A 15,216-nucleotide genomic window follows, 5' to 3' on the forward strand; every position below is an offset into this window, starting at 1 on the left:
AGATGTCTTGTACTTCATTTCTTTTTAGTACTGAGTAGCATAGCACATTATATGTGGTTTAATCAAGAGTCTTTGTTCCTTGTTCTTAGCACAGAGCTTCAAAAGCTCTTCAATTTCGTGTGTTATGCTAATGAGGCAACTCCTGTTGGCATTTTGATAACTTTTGGAGGAGATAGACATGAGTTTGTGTAAACTCCAGGAGTTGGTGATGGACAGGGAAGCCTGGCGTGCTGCAGTCCATGGGGTCGCAAAGAGTTGGACATGACTGAGTGACTGAACTGACTGAACTGGATGAGATGGGAGCTGATCATTAGAAAGAAATGAGCACATGATTAGAGGATTAGAACTCTCAGCCTTTCAAGTTAGGAGTACTAGAAGGAGGTTGGAAATTGAGTTTAATCACATGCCCAGTGATATAGTTAATTGTACCTATATAATGAAATCCTAATAAAAGCTGCAGACATTGACACTCAGTGGAGCTTCTTGGTTGGTAAAGACATTGATGTACTGGGATGGTGATTCACCCTGATTCCACAAGGAGAAGATGCAGAAGCTCTGTTGCCTCCCAGACCTCATCTTATGTGTATCCTTTACAGTAAAATGTGGTCAAAAATATGGTGCTTTCCTGAATTCTGTGGGTTAACCCAGTAAATTATTGAACCTGAGTCATGGAAACTCTAGAATTTGTAGTTAACCAGAATGCTGGTGGCTTGGGGACTCTCAAGGTACAGAAGTACAGCTAATGTCTAAAGTGAGGGCAGTCATGTGAAAGACTGGGCTCGTAACTTGTGGTGTCTGATGCTAATTCTAAGTACTTGGCATCAGAGTTGTATTGCAGAATACCCAGTTGAGGGAGAAGGAGTTATGTGGATATTCCATTATCTTTGTCCATTTACCATTTGATGTGTATTTGAATTGCTTCCACTTTAAACTGTTATAAATAGTGAATATGTTGTTGTGAACATTTGCATAAAAGTCTTTTGTGGACATACTTCATTTCTCTTGGATATATACCTAGGAATGGAGTCTTAGTTGTGTGCTAAATTTGTGTTTAACTTTTAAAGAAGTTGCCATACTATTACCCAAAGTGGCTGTGCCATTTTACATTTTTATCAGAATCTGTGAGGTTCCAGTTTCTCCATATTCTTGCCAACACTTGTTATTCTTTGTTCTTATTATTATTATAGTCATTCTGGTGTGTGTAAAGTGAGGTCTCACTGTGGTTTTAACTTTGACTAATGACTGATGATAGTGAGCACCTTTTCATGTGCTTATTGACCACTCTTGTATCTTCTTTGGTGAAATGTCTGTTCAGACTTTTACCCTTTAAAAGATTATGTTGCTTATATTCCTGTTGAGCTGTAGGAGTCTTTTGCATACTCTAGATACTTTATCATATATATCACTTGTTAGTATTTCTTTTCAGTCTGTGGTTTGTCTTTTCCTCTTATATGATTTTCTGAAGCCAGAATATGTTAATTTTGATAAAATCTTATACCAGTTTTTCATTTTGCCAATTTTTTTATATTAGAAATTTTTGCCTAGTCTAAGGTGATAAATATTTTTCCTTTGTTCTTTCATAAGATTTTTATAGTTTCAGCTCATAAATTTAGTCCTGTGATCTATTTTGAGTTAATTTTTGAGTATGATGTGAAGTAGGGGCCTAAAAATGTTCATATTTTTGCCTGTGAATATCCAGTTATTCAGACACCATTCATTAGGAAGACTATACTTTTCCAACTAAATTGCTCTGACACCTTTGTATGTATGTGTATATATATATATATACACATATATATTATATATATATTTTTTACCTATAAATATAAAGGCTATTTCTAGACTGTCACTTCTGTTCCACTGATTTGTATATCTATCATTATACCATACCAGTACTGTTTTGATACAGTAGTTTTGTATTGAGGTTTGAGATTGTGATGCTTTGTTCTGTTTTGGCTCTTCTGGGTTATTTGCATTTCCATGTAAATTTCATTATCAGTTTGTTGATTCCTAGGAAATAACTTGCTGGGATATAGAGTTTGTATTGAGTCTGTTGATCAATTTGAAGAGAGTTGTCATCTTTATGATACAGACTTTCTCTCCAGAAACATGAGTGTCTCTCCATTTATATCCATCTTTCCTTTTGCCATTTAGCATTAGTAGCATCACACACACACACACACACACACACACCCTTCTCAATTTGGTAAACACACACACCCTTCTCAATTTGGTAAACACACACACACACACACACACACACCCTTCTCAATTTGGTAAACACACACAGACACACACACCCACCCCCTTCTCAATTTGGTAACCAGCCTTATAATGTCTTTTTTGTCCCTCTCTTCTCTGCATCTTACCACCTTCCATTTAAAAATTATTCTAATTTTGACATGACTCTCTCAAAGTGTTTAATTTTGTATCAGTAATTATATTTAATAAACTTTTCTTGATTATTTTATTTGTCCCCTTTTCTTATGTCTCATATAATTCTCGTACTTGGATTTATTCATTTTGTCAAACCATTTTCCTTGAGCAGTTCTTTCAGAAGTGGTTTGTTATCAGATTTCTAAGAATATGAATGATGTGATACATATTTATTTTGCCATTTTATTGGGTTTTTTTTAGACTGCCATATTCTAGAATTGAAATTTTTTTCCTTCACATTTTTAAAGCTATATCTCTGTTCTTTGTATTCTGTATTGGCTGAAATGTTTGTTAACAATATGATTTGGGTTTTGTACATAAGATACGTTTTGTCTTTGTTGGGTTTCTGAGAGTTTAGCATTATCTGTTTCTCTTTGTTTCATTTGCAGTCCTTTCAATCTAGATTTTTGATTTGATTCACTTCTGGAAGTTTTTGTTTGCTATTTATTTTTTCTTTTTCTTCTGGTCTGTGTTCTCTCTTCCAGGCTGCATTTAGCTAGATGTTGGAACCTTGCTAACTTTGCTGTTTTTCATCTCTGAATCCTTCAGTGACTTCAGAGAGAGAAAGTTACTTTGCTCAATTTTCTTGCTTTCTAATTTGTTTTTCTCTTATCATTACTTGTATATTTAATGCCAAAGCTTCAGACTTTTTCCCATATCATCCTGTTGTTTACTTGATGTGACTTGTTACTCTTTTGAGGCTATTGGTTTTCATATTTTTAGGGCTGTTCTTAATTTGTCCTATTTAAGCATCTCCTTGACTGTTAACTTTCTATTTCTTGAATTGCTTTGCTTCTATTTCATGATACTGGTTTTTCTCAACTGTTGATTCTTGTTGTTGTTCATTTGCCCAGTCCTGTCCAACTCTTTGTGACCCCATGCAGCACGCCAGGTCTCCCTGTCCCTCACCATCTCCTGGAGTTTGCCCAAGTTCATGTTCATTGCATCAGTGATGCCATCCAGCCATCTGATCCTCTGACGCCCTCTTCTCCTTCTGCCCTTGATCTTTCCCAGCATCTTTCCCACTCATCAGATAACTAATGAGTTATCTCTTCACATCAGATGACCAAAATACTGGAGCTTCAGCATCAGTCCTTCCAGTGAATATTCAGGGTTGATCTCCCTTAAGATTGACTGGTTTGATCTCCTTGCTGTCCAAAGGACGTTCGGGAGTCTTCTCCAGCACCGGAGTTCAAAGGCATCAATTCTTTAGCATTCTGCCTTCTTCACATTCCAGCTTCTTACAACCGTACATGACCACTGGGAAGACCATAGCCTTGACTACATGGACCTTTTTTGGCAGTGTAATGTCTCTGCTTTTCAAAGCACTGTCTAGGTTTGTCATCGCTTTTCTGCCAAGAAACAACCGTCTTCTGATTTCATGGCTGCAGTCACCGTCCGCAATGATTTTAGAGCTCAAGAAGAGGAAGTCTGTCACTACTTCTGTCTTTTCCCCTTCTGTCTGTATGCCATGATCTTAGTTTTTTGAATGTTGAGTTTTAAACCAGCTTTTTCACTCTGCTCTTTCACCCTCATTAAGAGGCTCTTTAGTTCCTCTTTACTTTCTGCCATTAGAGTGGTATCATCCACATATCTGAGGTTGTTAATGTTTCTCCTGCCTATCTTGATTCCATCTTGCAACTCATCCAGCCTGGCATTTCTCATGATGTGCTCAGCCTGTACGTTAAACAAACAGGGTGACAGCAAACAGCCCTGTTGTACTCCTTTCTCGATCCTGAACCAGTCAGTTGTTCCATACAGGGTTCTAACTGTTGCTTCATGACCTGCATACAGGTTTCTCAGAAGACAGGTAAGATGATCTGGTATTCCCATCTCTCTAAGAGCTTCCCACAGTTTGTCATGATCCATACAGTCAAAGGCTTTAGTGTAGTTGATGGAAACAGATATTTTCCTGAAATTCCCTTGCTATCTCTATAATACAGCAAATGCTGGCTAGAAATTTGATTTCTAGTTCCTCTTCCTTTTCTAAACCCAGTTTGGACATCTGGAAGTTCTTGGTTCGCGTAATACTGAAGCCTGGCGTGCAAGATTTTAAGCATGACCTTACTGGCATGGGAGATGAGTGCAACTGTCTGATGTTTGGCACAGTCTTTGGTACTACCCTTCCTGGGAATTGGGATGAGGATTTTCCAGTCCTGTGACCACTGCTGGGTCTTCCAGATTTGCTGACATAATGAATGAAAAACCTTGGTGGCATCTTCCTTTAGGGACTTGAATAGTTCTGATGGAATTTCATCACATCCACTAGCTATATGATTAACAGCAATACATCCTAAGGCCAACTTGACTTCGCACTCCGTAATGTCTGGTTCTGGGTGACTAACCACACCATCATAGTAATCCAGTTCATTAATATCTTTTTTTACACAGTTCTGTATATTCTTTCCATCTCTTCTTGATCTCTTCAGTGTCTGCTAGGTCTCTACCACCTTTATCCTTTATTGTGCCCATCTTTGGGTGGAATGCTTGCTTGATGTTTCCAGTTTTCCTGAAGAGATCTCTAGTCTTTCACCTTTTGTTGTTTTTGTCTTATAATAGCATTGTTCATCGAAGAAGACCTTCTTGTCTCTTCTAGCTATTTTTTGGAACTCTTTGTTTAATTGAATATACCTTTCTCTGTCTGTCTTGCTTTTTGCTTCTCCTCATTCTTCTGCTATTTGTAAAACCTAGATTCTTGTTTTTGTTCTTTTTCCTGTTTGTGGAAATCTTTACTGTTTATGTTGTATGCTTTCAGGAAGGGGTGGGACATATTGTTGGGTGGAATGTACAGATACCTTTCCTTCTGAATTTGTGGTTTCTTGTCTCTCCTGGGGGTCAGGACCTATCTTAGGTGCTAATAATAATAGACCTATTCTCACCTGATTTATTAGGAGACCCTGATAACTATGCCCCAGCAACTCCCCTAGCTTGGTGTCCTTTTTCTCAGGTCCCAGTGCCACTGCTTTAGTCTGAGTGCATTAGCATTGCCAGTTGCTATTGATTATGAACAAGATGATGGGGAAAGGAAGGGAGAAAGCCCTGTCCCATATGTGGCTATGAATTACTCTTCCCAGTGGTATGGGACTTATTCCCTCTTCTGGTATCTATTGAATCTGGTATCTTAGGTGTTTCTGTCTACTCAGCTCTCTGCTGTGTGAGTTATGTGCAGGAATTTATTTGCAGAAAGTTGGGCTATTTTATTATGGATTCTTTTGTCATCACCTTGTATATTCCTCTTTCTTATTCTGTTTCTCTTTTAAAATATGTCTATTTAAATAGATTCCTGTATTCTCCAAGAGGGAAAATGATACATTTATGCATATTTTGTTAGTTAAGCATGAAGAAGATATCCATATAATAGTTTTATCTGATAACTGGTTCTCCATTAAAGATATCCAGATCTAAAGTCAAAGATTTCATAAAGTTTAACTCTGTGTTGGTTTTATAGTAATTTGTCTTTTTCAATAGCAGTATTGATTTTGGGTTTTTTTTCTGTTAACAGTTCTAGTTTTCTTTCTTTTTTTTTTAATATTTTTATTTATTTGGCTGCACTGGGTCTTAGTTGTGGCATGTGGGATCTAGTTCCCTGACCAGAGATCAAACCCAGGCTGTCTGTACTGGGAGTGCAGAGTCTGAGCCACTGGACCACCAGGGAAGTCCCTCTTCTTTTTTTTTAAACTTTTTTTCCTTCTTGTTTTGTTTTCCAGCTCTTTTGTGCCTTTCAAGATGATAAGTATCTGTACATGGTAATGGAGTACATGCCTGGTGGAGACCTTGTAAACCTTATGAGTAACTATGATGTACCTGAAAAATGGGCCAAATTTTATACTGCTGAAGTTGTTCTTGCTTTGGATGCCATACACTCCATGGGTTTAATTCACAGAGATGTGAAGCCTGACAACATGCTCTTGGATAAACATGGGCATCTAAAATTAGCAGATTTTGGCACATGTATGAAGATGGATGAAGTAAGTAACAAGCGAGTTTTTTTTTTTTAATGCTAGTTTTTTAAGAGACAAAAAGAAAACAACATATCTAGACTTCATAATTAAAAAAAAATAGAAATTTAGTTTTACTATGTAATGACTCAAACAAGATAATAAAATATCTAAATCAAAACATTTCCTTTACTAAATCATTCATCTAGTTATAGAATACTTTGTAGATTTGGTGAATTCAAGAGTAATAAGAACTCAGATAAGTAATCATCTTCCTCATAGCATTTTGACAAACATTTGCTACCAGTCAAAACTAGTTCATGTTTATAATGATCTCTCTGTAAGTGTGCTATAATTCCTGGCGGTAATTCCTGATTGGGAGAGATCATGTTTTATTTCTATGTATTCTTGTTAATTATCTTGTCAAGACTTTTATTTGGAATTAAGCTGATTTTTTTTTCCTCTTGACTTCTCAACTTATTTATGCCACCTATTTGATATTCACTTTTATTGATTGTCATATTTTATTGATCCATATTCTTCAAGCTCAGCTCTGATTTTTTTTACCTCATGTGGAAAGTTTTCTTTGATAATGCTAACGTGACCGATCACTCTCTGTCATAATGTCCATAATGTTACTCACTTAGAATTCATGCTGTACTTCACAGGCCACTTTTTTCTATCTAGGTTTGTATGCCCTGTCTACCCAGCTAAAATGTAACATCTCTTGGGTTCTCTGGTCTTCTTCATAGAGTATTACTATGTTTGTGTTCTGCATACATTAATCAGTGTTTAGTAGGTGGACCAAAGCTCCCTCTTGTGGTGTTTATGTAGTATAAAGTGATTACCAGTGAAAATTAATGAAAATGAAATAATTATCTAATAGAATACTAAATTTTTTAATGTCTATTATACATAACAAATGATATTTATGTGTTGCACTTCCACAAGTGTGCTCTGATTTTCATTAAACCAAGAACCTTTGGGAGGGTGCCAAAAAAATCACACCTTGTGTTTTAGGATGGGTAAAGGTAGTTAAGGAAAGAAAGATGTTGACTATGCAAGTGTGGAACAGGTCAGAATATGGTGTTTATGAAATTATTTTACAAGCATGTAAGTAAATACTAAATTCAGCTGTTTAAATATCTTAAATTGTCTCTAGGGCAAAATAAAAGATGGTATATATAATTTTGTTTACTATTTTTAATTCAGGTACATGTGGTTAATTATGTTCCTTGGCTCACAACTTATTGTATTAGTTATCCACACAAAGACCTCATTTGGTTTTTTTTAAAATTATGCTTTCCCCCTTTCAGTTGTTTTTGTTTTATTCTCTTTCTCTAATACATAGCCATTGTAATGTGTATACTATAAGCTCTTACAGGCTATTAGTAAGTAAGAGGTAACAAGAATACACAGAATAACTATACCAAAAAGATCTTAATGACTAGGATAACCATGATGGTGTGGTCACTCACCTAGAGCCAGGCATCCTGGAGTGTGAAGTCAAGCAGGCCTTAGGAAGCTCTACTACAAACTAGTGGAGGTGATGAATTCCAGCTGAGGTATTTAAAATCCTAAAAGATGTTGCTGTTAAAGTGCTGCACTCAGTATGTCAGCAAATTTGAAAGACTCAGCAGTGGCTGCAGGACTGGAAAAGGTCAGTTTTCATTCCAGTCCCAAAGAAGGACAATGCCAAGGAATGTTCAAACTGCCAGAAAATTGCACTCATTTCATATGCTAGCAAGGTTATGCTCAAAATCCTGCAAGCTAGCCTTTAGCAGTGTGTAAACCAAGAGCTTCCAGCTGTGAAAGTTGCTCAGTCGTGTCTGATTCTTTGCGACCCCATGGACTGTAGCCCACCAGGCTCCTCTGTCCAGGGAATTCTCTAGGCAAAAATACTGAAGTGGGTTGCCATTCTCTTCTCCAGCGGATCTTCCCAACCCAGGGATTAAACCAGAGTCTCCTGCATTGCAGGCAGATTCTTTACCATCTGAGCCACCAGGGAAGCCCTCTAGATATATAGGCTGGGTTTAGAAAAGGCAGAGGAACCGGAGATCGAATTGCCAACATTCATTAGATCATAGAGAAAGCAAGGGAATTTCAGAAAAACATCTGCTTCATCGACTATGCTAAATCCTCTGACCATTTTTTGTTTGCAGTAAATCTTTCGATTTATGACACTTTCTGGTCAGTTATGAAACACTAGATGTATTCAGCAAGCACACATTATCTGATCCATATAAGATAAAGTACTTCTGAGGAAGCTTTTGAAAATGCATACCTGTTTATGTTTCTCTCAAGCTTGAAACCCTTTAGTAGATTTCTATCACTAAATAAAGTTGGAACTCCTTACTTAGTTACCTGAAGCCTCCTGTTAAGGTGATATAATCCCTACCTAGTGTTTTACCTTCATTCTCTGTCATTTGTTCTCTTGTACCTTGTGTTTCAGAGGTCTTAAATAGTTTCTTTTATACCCATGGTATTTCATGATTCCTGGCTTTTATATAAGGTTGGTGCAAAAGCAATTGCCATTTTGCTTTTTTAAACTTTGCCAGTTGATACTGGAATACATAAATAAATGTGGTTGTGTTATACATCATTTTAATGCTTATTTCTCGCTTTATGTATTTTTTAATGACTTATTACTAGCTGTGTATTTTGTATTTATTTTAAACTATGGAAATGAAGTTAGACCAAAAGCAAATTCAAATGATTTTCTTATTTGAGTTTAAAATGGGTTGTAAAGCAGTGGAGACAACTCGCAACATCAACAACACATTTGGGCCAGGAGCTGCTAACAGACATATAGTGCAGTGGTGGTTCAAGAAATTTTGAAAGGAGACAAGTGCCTTGAAGATGAGGAGCACAGTGGCCAGCCATTGGAAGTTGACAACGACCAATTGAGAGCCATCATTGAAGCTGATCCACTTTTAACAACTACTACACAAGAAGTTGCCAAAGAGCAATGTCAACTATTCTACCATCGTTTGACACTTGAAGCAAATTGGAAAGGTGAAAAGCTCGATAAGTGTGTGCCTTGTAAGCTGACCACAAATCAGAAAAAATGGTCATTTTGAAGTGTCATCTCTTATTCTACACAACTACAACAAACCATTTCTCAATCGGATTATGACGTGCAATGAAAAATGGATATTGTACGACAATCAGCAACGACCACATCAGTCGTTGGACTGAGAAGCTCCAGTGCACTCCCCAAGGCCAAACTTGCACCCAAAAAAGGTCGTGCTCACTGTTTGGTGGTCTTCTGCCTGTCTGACCCACTAGAGCTTTCTGAATCCTGGTGAAACCATTACAGCTGAGAAGTATGCTCAGCAGATCAATGAGATACACTGAAAACTGCAATACCCGCAGCCGCATTGGTCAACAGAAAGGGCCCAATTCTTCTCTACAACAGTGCCCAACTGCACGTCACACAACCAATGCTTCAAAAGTTGACAAATTGGACTATGAAGTTTTGCCTCATCCACCGTAATTCACCTGACCTTTCGACAACTACCACTTCTTTAAGCATCTTGAAACTTTTTGTAGAGAAAATGCTTCCACAACCAGCAGGAGGCAGAAAATGCTTTCCAAGAGATCGTTGATTCACAAGGCATGCATTTTTACGCCACAGGAATAAACAAACTTAATTCTCACTGGCAAAAATGTGTTGATTATAATGCGTCCTATTTTGATTAATAAAGATGTGTTTGAGCCTAATTATGATGCTTTAAAATTCATGATCCAAAACTGCAACTACATTTACACCAATCTAATACATGCTATTGAATACACTGTACTTGGCAAGTTCCCACTCACACTTTGAAACTCAGTTGAAAGTTTGCTTATCTTGTGAAGTCTTTTAAATTGGCTCCTCTAGCTTTTTAACATGTATCCTCTGGGGAGCATTTTCTTTTCTTTTTCTTTCTTTATACTGTAAGAGGTTGAACACTATTTTGTATTTTCTGTGTCCCAGCCCTGAAAACAAATACTTCTCGAAGAAGCTCTAATTCCTTTTATTCAAGAATGGTATTTAAAAATGAGTATTTGGGTGTTAGATGTATTCATTGCTTTTGGGGTGTCATTACTTCTAGACCCTGTAAGTGGACATGTGTATGTTGTATATACTATACTAACTCACGTGCACATACATGTTCATATTTAATTCTGTACTTACCAGTCTGTATATGAAGTATATTCAAAATTATGAGTTCATATGATACTTCTGATTCTAGTTTTACAGCACAGGATTCATTCTAGACTTCCTCCTTTCTTTTTTGTATTTACTTTTTTGGATAGTGAGAAACCTGGCTCTCATTATATACACTACAGCTGTTTTCCAAGGTAACCTAGGTCAGTTCCTTTCCTCTCTACCTTCTTGGGTGTGGTTATGTTATTAATTTATGAAACAGGTCCATTTCTTACTGTTTGTGTTCCATACATCCAGTTGATTTTAATTATTTATTTTTTGGATATGTGAAGCATTCCTCTGGTGTAAGAGTCGGAACTGTACAAATTACATCCTCAGAGAAGGATCACCCCCTCCTTATCTCACCACCCCATCCCTGTCCTGTTCTATATTGTTTCTTTCTACCCTTTTCCCACTCACCCCCTGTAGGTAAACCAGTCTCTTAGTTTGTAGTTTGTTCTTCCTGTATTTCTTTAGAAGAGAATCAGAGATTTGTCGTAAATATAAAGTTTACATTTATGTGATTTGAGAACTTGCCCCATGAGATAGTTTTTAAATGCGTGTGTGCTTAGTCCCTTCACTCATGTCCAGCTCTTTGCAACGCCATGGACTGTAGCCCACCAGCCTCCTCTGTCCATGGGATTTCCCAGGCAAGAGTACTGGAGTGGGTAGTCATTTCCTACTCCAGGATCTTCCTGATCCAGGGATCTAACTCACCTTTGTGTTGGCAGGTGGGTTCTTTACCACTAGTGCCACCATCTTTCCCAAATGTTTATTTAAAAAAATTTTTTTAACCCTCAGTATGCTTGCCAAAGATGGTGGTTGAAATATTAAAATTTGGAAAACAGGGTACCAGTAACAGTTTACCGTGTAAAAATTAATTAGTCCTACCAGAGTGTTTCTTTTCTACAAATAAGCAGTTATTCAAACTGATCTCCATCTTTTCCTTTTCCAGCTTCATCATGTGAAGTTTTACATTTAGCTGACTGCACTTTACTGCATTTCTTGAACTTTATGTAAAGTCATTCTTGTCCCTTTGTTTTTGCTCTTTTTTCCTAAGCTGCCATACCAACTCTCATTCCTTTGAAGCCTAACTTGTTCGCCAGTTCTTTTCTTATCCTTTTCTCTTATTCCTCTGAACCTTTGAATGCTAAACAATTTTTCTTTTAGTGGCACTTTTGTGTCTGACCAGGTTTTAGCTATTTAAGTGTCACGAGATTCATTTTTTGGAAGTCTGACTTACATGGATACATGTGAAATGAAGAGATTTTATTTACCTTAGTAAGTCTTTATGAATTTTTTCTTTGGTAGAAGTCAAATATAAGGTAGTTAATGATAAAAATTAATTTTATGTCCTGCTTTTTGTAGTCAGGCACTGTCATCTTCATTTTTTATCCTAAATAGTAACCCATGCAGAATATTGCCATCATAATTTGCTCAATTATTTCCTAATTTTTTATTTTATTTATATTCAACTCAAATGATCTCTGTTTGCTGTATACTTGGGAAAATAAAGTCATTGAGTTATTTTTGCTGATTTTTAAGGAATGAAAAGATTGCTTTTGAAATTAATTTCCCATATATAGTGTTTTATTGCATTTAAATAAAAACATTTAAGTAATCATGTTTCTAAAATACACTGAACTTCTGTTTTCCAAGGTGGTCATAGTACTTAGTAGTTTGCTAGTTTATATAGCTTATTTATTAGGAATGTAGGTGACGCACTTTTTTAATTAGGTAGTTAGAGAAAATGAAGGGCATTTAACTTAATCTGTGAAGTTTTTGCATGTTTGTACATAGCTGGAAGTAAATGGGTATTAGTTAGCACCACACTTCTATATACTGTCGTGATTTAATCTTGCAGCATATACCCACAGACAGACAACCCTAATAAATATACACATAGGTATTATCTACAGTGGTTCTTGTCAGAAAGACATCAGATAGGAATTTTATTATTACTCATGGAAACTAAACACAGAAAAGAGTGTTTTTATCATTTTGCCAAATACCTTGATGCTGCAGCTCCACATTTCTAAACGTGCAGCTTGGAGGTATAGCTTTCAAACAATTAAGATCTTTTGATTTAAACAGTTGGTCTATTTCTTCCATTTTTTTCTGGGTATAATAGGAACCATTTCTTTATCCAGCCTCCAAAGCTGGGGCCTTTGCAGTTTTAATCACTGCAGTTTCTTTGGAAATATTAAAGCTTCCTTTCATGATTCTTTTCTTTTCCCCAGTCAGGTGCATTAAGACCACATTTTGTACTTCTCTTGTTAACTCCTTAATAGGGTAAGAAAGAGAAGATGTTGATTTGCATGGAATCCCTGTGAAGTTAACCACCTTTTCCTTCTTTCATTGATGAAGCCTCTAATATTTTAGAGTTGGAAAATTATCACTGATCTCCCATAATCCATACATTTTTATGCATTTCATAATGCGTCTATCCTCTGTCCTCCCAAAACCATGTCAGCAGTGAAGGTCTGTTGGTAGCAGTGGGTAGTCACTGTATAAATAATAATAAATGGATTAGTTTTGCTTATATGTGGGTGTGTTTACTCACATTTTATATACATCTTTTTTCCTCTCTTTGCACTTTACCTAGACAGGCATGGTGCATTGTGATACAGCAGTTGGAACACCCGATTATATATCACCTGAGGTCCTGAAATCACAAGGGGGTGATGGTTACTATGGGCGAGAATGTGATTGGTGGTCCGTGGGTGTTTTCCTTTTTGAGATGCTGGTGGGTAAGTAAACTCGGATTGTTTTTTTAAAACCTATCTCACAACACTTTAGTTCTAAGTCAAGAATGTGAGACTGTAAAAAAATTTAATTGCTTGTGTTCTAAGGAGAAAGTAGAATTTCTTTAAACCTTTGAATTGGTAGTGTCTGATACGACAGATTGTTGATTGGAAAATTGAAACCTCATGCTGGTACAATAATTGAGTAGAATATGAAAGGAATTGCAAGTTTACTGCTAGGAAATATTCTTTCCATAGACCTTTTTGATTAAGAAAATACTAGAACAAGAAGCAAATTTACAGCTGCAGTGGGCCTTCATTCTAATATTTTCTTAATCAGTAGTATTTTGTTGTAAATAAGGAACTGAAAATATTCAGTTTATGTAATTATGTAATTAGTTTTTGTAAACTATGTTTCTTATATTTGCTACTTGTATATATATTTGGTTTATAATTCCAGTCAAATATGGTTATTGACCATTTGACTATCAAGATAAATATATTTTATAATAGTATTTCCATCTCAGAAAACTTAGAGACAAGTTAAATAATTTTTTTACTTTGGCCACATCAAAATTTGAAATGCTCAGATATTTCAAAATTTTTCTTTACACCATAGATTTCATTTTTAAAATTTCTTCTTCCTAAGTACTAGAGTCATAAAAATATCTTCTGGCCAAGGAAAGCAATGGCTTTAGGGTGAGGGGTGAAAGTGAAAGTTGCTCAGCCGTGTCCAACTCTTTGAGACTCGATGGACTATACCGTCCATGGAATTCTCCAAGCCAGAATACTGGAGTCTGTACCCTTTCCCTTCCCCAGGGGATCTTCCCAACTCAGGGATCAAACCCAGGTCTCGCTCATTGCAGGTGGATTCTTTACCAGCTGAACCACAAGGGAAACCCAAGAATACTGGAGTGGGTAGCCTTTCCCTTCTCCAGCAGATCTTGGCAACCCAGGAATCGAACCGGTGTCTCCTGCATTGCAGGCGGATTCTTTACCAACTGAGCTATGAGGGCAGCCCAGGGGAGATGTAGCAAAATCTACTTTAGAGGCAAATGTGTTAAGGCAAATAACATAAGAATTTAGAGTGAATTAATGTTAGAACTTGGAGAATTTCTTTTCTGTGACTCTGAAAGAAATTGGTAGTGGAAATCTATAAAATCTGTATAATGATTGAATATGGCTATTGCTTAAAAAAAAAAAAAAAATCTCAGTACAAAATTAGGTAACCCTTGGTCCTAGAACTTTTTGTAGTTAAAATGCTTTCTCTTGATGACCATATGTGTACGTGTACTGTTGGCCTTGCTGTGCTAAGTCTCATGTCCTACTGTGACTTGCTTTGTTCTGGGCCTTTGTCATTGCAGTGGGTCTCTTTGTACACACTGTATTCTCTTAGCTAGCTGTCTGTTCTCCCCATGTCTGGGCCCTGTCTGATGGTTTATTAGGTGCGTCTTGTAGGATTTTGAAAGTGGAATATATTCCATCATTTGCCTAGACTCTCCCAGAGTTTTAAAAAATAATATACTTTGGGGGAAATCACCTGGGTTATTTGAAGAGACCATTTATACACCTGCTAGCATTTTCAGCTCTGAAAGCTCAATGAGTTTGAGTGCCACTGATTTGCAGTGTTCTGAGCATACTCTGGTGCTCACTCATCAGGTTTGTTGGCACTAGTGACTTCACTTCAAAGAGTCTACTGCAGTGAAAAATCACACGAGAAAAATCTTGAATTCAAAACTCTCCTCTACTACCCTTGGAAAACAAAAACTATCTGAGCACTTCTTTTTTACTGATTTGGGGAAGTCTGGTTTGTACTAAGGTAATTTGAAGCCCACTGGCAGGGCCTTTAACGCTTAGACTTTGAGTACTGGCCAAAATGATGCTATGAACTTTTTTGAAAGTCTTG

At 36.7% G+C, this 15,216-nt stretch overlaps 1 protein-coding gene across 6 annotated transcripts in view; it reads left to right on the forward strand.

The window, feature by feature from the left end:
• Window positions 1-15,216, forward strand: part of ROCK2 (Rho associated coiled-coil containing protein kinase 2) — a 134,104-nt gene that overhangs the window by 67,996 nt on the left and 50,892 nt on the right. For all 6 annotated transcript variants that reach the window (XM_018055646.1, XM_018055647.1, XM_018055649.1 and 3 more), the window contains exons 5-6: window positions 6,144-6,404; window positions 13,172-13,316. In XM_018055646.1, the coding sequence (XP_017911135.1) occupies window positions 6,144-6,404; window positions 13,172-13,316 (406 nt within the window). The remainder of the gene's footprint in view (window positions 1-6,143; window positions 6,405-13,171; window positions 13,317-15,216) is intronic.

The sequence above is a fragment of the Capra hircus genome, chromosome 11 (genome assembly GCF_001704415.2).
Source record: "Capra hircus breed San Clemente chromosome 11, ASM170441v1, whole genome shotgun sequence".
NCBI classification, from domain to species: domain Eukaryota; kingdom Metazoa; phylum Chordata; class Mammalia; order Artiodactyla; family Bovidae; genus Capra; species Capra hircus.